The 6,484-nt window shown below is 40.4% G+C and overlaps 1 protein-coding gene across 1 annotated transcript in view; it reads right to left on the bottom strand.

The window, feature by feature from the left end:
* LOC121959037 (calcium/calmodulin-dependent protein kinase type II subunit gamma-like) overlaps positions 1 to 4,792 on the bottom strand; it is a 52,683-nt gene extending 47,891 nt beyond the window's left edge. The window contains exons 1-2 of the mRNA XM_042508217.1: positions 4,784 to 4,792; positions 3,292 to 3,527 (exon numbers count right to left, since the gene is read on the bottom strand). Coding sequence (XP_042364151.1) covers positions 3,292 to 3,527; positions 4,784 to 4,792 — 245 coding nt within the window. The remainder of the gene's footprint in view (positions 1 to 3,291; positions 3,528 to 4,783) is intronic.
* Between the last annotated feature and the right edge of the window lie 1,692 nt (positions 4,793 to 6,484).

Consider the following 6,484-nt stretch of genomic DNA (forward strand, 5'->3'; position numbering starts at 1 on the left):
GCATGATTTTCACAGCACCTACATCACAGACGGCACTACCTGCAGTATGTGGCCCGATGCAGTTTTCTTGCAAGAGGCAGGCTCTGGATGATCTATGGAGAGTTGCTACTTTCTGCTGCACTCTGCTCCTACCCGCTCTGCTCTTAGTTTCAATTATTTACCAGCAAATGAGAGGTGACAGAAGTACAAGTCAGTGCTTTGACGTTAATAACCTATGACAGAGCAAAATGCATTAACAAACAGGGTGCAGAAACATAAGCCGAGGTAAGTGGTCAGTCTGCAGAAGAATCAGGAGCAGTGCGTCCACTGCGCAGAATGCATAGGTGTGTGTGTGTGTGTTTGTGTGAGTGCAGTGCAATCAGTCGAGAGACGGTAGTTATACGCACATCACGTAGGTGCAAGGCTTAAAAAAACGACTTACATGAGGAAAAAAGTAACACCTGCATACCTACTCCATGCCACACAAGTTTAATGAAGATATTTCCATCCTACAAGGATCTTCGTCATTTCAAAATCAAACCACACCTATATTTGCACATAATGCACACCAAAAGGTTGGGGGGGCAGGTGTGGTTCATGACTGGAGCCACTAAGGGTGGTAAAACAACTGATAATCGAAAATTCAATCAGTTATAAAAGAAGTATTGAGGGAAAGAAAAACAGTGATGTCACCGCTATATTACAAAACATCAAATCATCTGAATTGATAAAAACATCATATCGATATTCTTTATGTCAAAATTCATCTTTACATCAAAATACTGATAATCGGTCTAAATCACCTGCCTCCAAAGTTGTATTAAATATAGTTTAGGGGAGAACAGAATTAGTCTCTGACACATACAAAACGACACCTAAAAAACAGACCAATAACAGAAAAACGGTCAAATTCCAATAAGGGAAGGCACATACCTGTTACATTAACAAACAAACCCATTACATGAATAAACAAATTTTCAGTTATACTTGTGTGTATATACGCTAGAAAAACAAACACAATAAGAGCCCTAACAATACACGATTGTTAACCACACCTGCCCCCATAGGACTCATCAAACTACTGGTGCGCATTTTAAAGTACAATAATTCTGTGTATACACAGTCTTAGCTGCAGTAATTGGTGCAATAACAATCCTTTGTGCAATTATTCAAATGTGCGATATTCCATCAACTCTTGAATGTATTTTTAACATAAAGTCTTATTGTTCTTACTTTTGTATCTGACCGACACTGCAGCACCTTACACATGTTTTATATTTCTAAACTTTACATACTGGTTTTATACACTGTGTTATAGCATAAAGCACATAGCTTTACATTTTTACACACTGAACACATTATTAGGGATGCACGAGGATATGAGCATGTCATCGGTATCTGCAGATGTTCGCTTTAAAATGAAATACCAGAACTGGCCAACATGCCAACATGTTTTTGTTAGTTTGTTTATTTTTGTTGTAATTGTCAAAGTGAACATGAACAAAAAATCAACCCTAAGTTGAAGTATTTCTTATTTGCACAATGAATGAAGGAGAATGTAATATTCATTCATATTTGTACACAAGTGCTATTTTTTCTTATTTGTACTGTGTTTCTATTTGATATTTTGTATTTGTACACACTTCATACACTCAGCATATCATACATATTTATAAATAGTAAATATTCACATACCAGTGCAATTTGTTTTTATTATTGCTGTATTTCTATTTTATATTTTAACACACTAAACACATTATACATTCATATAATTTTATATATTCACATAGTAGTGCTATTTTTTTCCTATAATTACTTTATTTCTATTTCATATTTTTACACACTTTTCTCTCATAGCACATTGTACACACTTCTAATTGTAAATATTCATATACTAGTGTTCATTTTTTTATTATTATTACTGTATTTCTATTTGGTATTTTGTATTTTTACTCACTTCATATGACCAGCACATTATACATATATATAATTTTAAAATATTCACATACTAATGCTATTTGTTTTTTATTTTTACTGTATTTCTGTTTTGAATGTTATATTTTTACATACTTTGTGCTGGTGTTATTTCTACTTTCTAATTCTCTATGTTTGGCATCAGAGCTACAGCAAAAACCACAATTTCCCCACAGGGATCAATAAAATATTTCTGATTCTGTATAAATATAGGTGTGGTTTCGTCTTTACAAATATTTAATCCTGGCTAATATCCAAGTAGGATCGCACGGTTTGCTTCATTTAACTTGTGTGACATGGAGTAAGTGTGCAGTGCAATCAGTCCCATCGATTACTGTCAATTATTAGGCAGAGAGTGGAAATGGCAGCTGGAAATTAAAGCCGGTGTATCTTTGTAGGGGCAGTGTCGCCCTGCTGCTGCTGGTTTGGGTACAACATGAAAAAAAAAACAGCATTTGCCGGCCAAGAACAACAGATGCTGCTGCTGCTGCTGATGATGATGATGATGATGATGAAACAGAGGAGGTAGTGGCCCCGTTACCGTCATCAAAATACCGCTACCGAGAAAATACGTCACTGCTTTTACACAGTAAACGCCAAATTGTGTCATAACCCCGCTGTGTTTCACAATTACCATCGTTTAACACCCACAGCGACTTATTGATAACGTGATGACCGGGGCCAGCTGGTGTGCTCTACGGGCATTACAGTGCAAACAGCCTGCACCGAATAACTTCCTCATTAACGTGATCCAGGGGTACGTAATGTTAACAACACGGTTACACAAATCATCTGCAGCTGCTCAGGAGAAGAGAGAAAAAAAGTGGTCGGCCTAGTTAGCTACAGCCTCTGGTCTATCGAGCCGAGCTGTCAGACCCGTGGGCCGGTGAAATGTCACAGGTCCCCGGCGTCTCTCGGGGCCCCGCTGACGGCTCTGGCAGACCAGAAAATACCAGCAAGCAAACACGGAAGGGCTAACAGCTGTTAATGCACCAACCTCTGTGTGGTGTATTCATCACCATTAGCGACTAAAAGACGCAACGCTACTGGGCTAACTCGGCTAGTTTATCAATATCAGCGTGGTAGCTCGTTGGCTAGTGACTTGGTGCGCTGTTCTCCGTTACAAGCTAGCTTAGCCGCTAGTTATTTAGCCTGACTGCACACTAACAGGCTGAACACACACGGACTAATTATTAAGGACTCGACGGGACTACTGTGTGAGCTATTCTGGCTAGCTGTCGCCTGCTAGCTGGCTAACCAGAAATAATATGTGAGGCGAGGTTGCGGGGGTGGGGGACAAAACGACAAGACAAACACGATGTAACGAGTGCTGCTTACTTCCCGAGCTCCTCGTACAGCTGGTACTCGTCGGTGAACCGGGTGGAACTAGCGGTGGTCGCGATGGCTGGAACCGTGAGCTGGGGGGGGGAGCCCGAGCCTTGGGGTACGACGGCGGCTGGCTCTCGTACGGGGGTCCGGGAGGAGGGTAGCCTAGCCTCCAACACTGGAGCACCTTTCTGACAGGCAGGCAAGGCTGAAGAGGATAGAGGCGAGCAAAGACGGAAAGGGAGGGGCTGGGGAGAGGAGGAGTGATGATGATGATTGTGTGTGTATGTGTGTGTAGTAAAGAGAACGAATTCTCGCGAGAATCGGCTCGTGCAGCATAGTGGTATTCAATGTACGGCCCGCGTGCCAGATCTGGCCCACCAAACCATTTTTTAAATAAAAATAAAAATAGAGTGATTCACACTGGGGAGTGTTTTTGTACGTTCAGCGTACATAAGGTACCAGAGTGCACCCCCAACAGAGGTCATAGTGAAGCCCCTAATGTCCTAAAATCCGAATAACGTCCTAAAATCATATAAATGTCCTGAATTCCTAGAAAATTCCTAAAAATCCTAGAAATGTCCTCAAATCCTAGAAATGACGCCCTAAATTCAGAGAAATGTTCCAAAATTCTAGAAACTCTCTATTTATCCCAGAAATGTTCTGAAATCCTAGAAAAAGTTCCTAAAATTGTGAAAATGTCCCAAAATCCTAAAATGTCCAAAAGTCCAAAAAGATGTGAAAGGTTGGGCAAGTTCTTACCAAGAAAAAACATGCATTTTTAGATCCTTGGGGCTATAATAACAAAAATATCTCTCTCTCTCTCTCTCTCTCTGTGTGTGTGTGTGTGTGTGTGTGTGTGTGTGTGTGTGTGTGTGTGTATCAAAATTAGAAATTATTTATTGTTGTAATGCTTGTAACATGTTACTATATCAACTTATATCAATTTGTGATCATGGAATTAGTAATATTACCAGTATTAATATTTTTTCCACGCACATTTACCATTACAATACTTTGAAACATCTCACAAATGAATAGTTGACAACAACTTCCTTCTAATTTCTTCTTTTCATTAAATATATATATATATATATATATATATATATATATATATATAGAGATAGAGAGAGAGAGAGAGAGAGAGAGAGAGAGAGAGAAGATGTAAATTTGTTATCTTAGTATCACTACTTTACCATAAACCTGGTTATAGATAGTAAAGAAAACATACTTCAGAAATGTTTTTACTGTAAATATACTGTAAATATATTTGATAACATTAAATGTGTTATTTAACAACACTGAATAATCAGAAGTTAATTTTAATTTCATTGGCTGAGCTTCACTTCCTTTAAGGCTTAATTAGGGGTTTGATAGAGCGTGTTTTTTAAAAAAAATCATTTGACCCTTATAGGTTTTTATTTTTAGTGTAAATTTACATAAATCTGTTCAGTGAGACCTCTGAAACTATAACATGTTGAATGAAAACCTTTGAAAATCCCACAGCCTTCATGTCTAGTGTGATTTTTGCTGTCACTAACTTCCTGTTGTAGGCCAGCTGAAAAGGCAAACTGTGAAAAAACACAGCGACATCTAGTGGAATTTTTTAGCATCACAAACCTAAATCAAATGGTAGAGATGGCTCAGTTAAGTTGAGCTGCATACAACACATTTTTCATTTACATACTGATCCAAAATGTGTTTTACCAAGTGCTCAAGCAGGACATTAAAGTTTCAATTATTTGATTTGTTTCAGACTAAATCCATTTGTGCAACAGTAAATCATAACAAGATGACATATTTTAAAAATGCAATCCAGTCCAAAGCACATGAGTGCCCTCCAAAAAACAAAAAACAAAAAAAAACAAAAAACCAACAACACAGCGTTGACATCCAGCCCCTGTCTCCTCTCATATCTTCAAAATATTGCAGAGAAGCATTTTACTGCACTGGTTGGGAGACACCAACGCTGGGTTACACCTCACTGCAGCAGAGAGGCAAACTATGACACACACACAAAAACACACATGCATTGCATAAGTACATGCACATACAGACACACACTCCAGGGATCAATATTGATTAATGCAGGTCTTGCTCTCAACACAGTAGGCAGTAGGCCTGCTCTCTGAACAACCAGTGATTTTGCCTTTGCGCTCGTGTGTGTGCATAAGAGGGACAGCGATGGGAATGGAGATAGAGGGAATAGTGTGACCGCCGGATCAGGTTTCTGCCGACGAGCATGCACCTATGTTTTTCCACAGTGTGAGGGCTGTTAGCTTGGCGGTGCTAAAAGATGGTGTCACACAGATCCAGAGTGCCTCACTAAATGTTTAATGTGGCATGAGGGGGAGGCCATCGGAGGACAGGCGGGTGGGGCTGGAGGGAGCCATAGAGCTTGAGAGTTAGAGGCCCTGTGTGTCTGTGTGTGTGTGTGTGTGTGTGTGTGTGTGTGTGTGTGTGTGTGTGTGTGTGTGTGTGTGTGTGTGTGGCTGCCTGCTCAGCAATGTGGCTCAGAGGTGGGACAGTGAAAAAAAAAACAGCACATAGACGCTGTCAGAGAGGAAAAAGAGAGCAAAATGGTGATTTCACTTGAAAATCTTTGTGTGTGGTTGTCAGCGTGGGGAGCACAAAGCTGAAAAAGTTCAAATATCACGAGGCCATATCTGCGAGTGCAGCCTGATGAATCCGCGATGGAGAGCTGGGAAAGGAGGCCAACATTCGTGTGTGTTTGTGTGTGTGTGTGTGTGTGTATATATGGAAGACAAATGAGCACTGCAACGTAGGCTACTAGCCCTCTCCTGCCCTCCTTTTCCTACGTGCTAACCCTGCTGCCTCTCCTCCTCTTCCTCCACCTCCTCAGCCTCCACAGAAGTTATATAATGGTGAACTCCTCAGCCTTTGTTATCTCACACCAACCACACACTACGCCTTGCCCGCTTGATGAGAGACAGAGGAGCAGAGGAGGGAAGAGGAGTGAGAGCACGGGAGGCCGAGAGAAGAGAAAGTAGGATGGTTTCAGCTGAAATCGGCATTCAGTGAGGGAAAGAAAGAAAGTCTGTGTGCCATTTTCCGTATTGTAGTATTATTATTGGAGTATTATTACAGTCATTCTCCACTATGCACTTAATGTGTGCGTAACTCCAGTCCTCGCTCAGATGACTCAAGACCACCAGCTGACTCTAGATTTACACGAGAGATAATT

The sequence above is a fragment of the Plectropomus leopardus genome, chromosome 19, assembly GCF_008729295.1.
Source record: "Plectropomus leopardus isolate mb chromosome 19, YSFRI_Pleo_2.0, whole genome shotgun sequence".
NCBI classification, from domain to species: Eukaryota; Metazoa; Chordata; class Actinopteri; order Perciformes; family Serranidae; genus Plectropomus; species Plectropomus leopardus.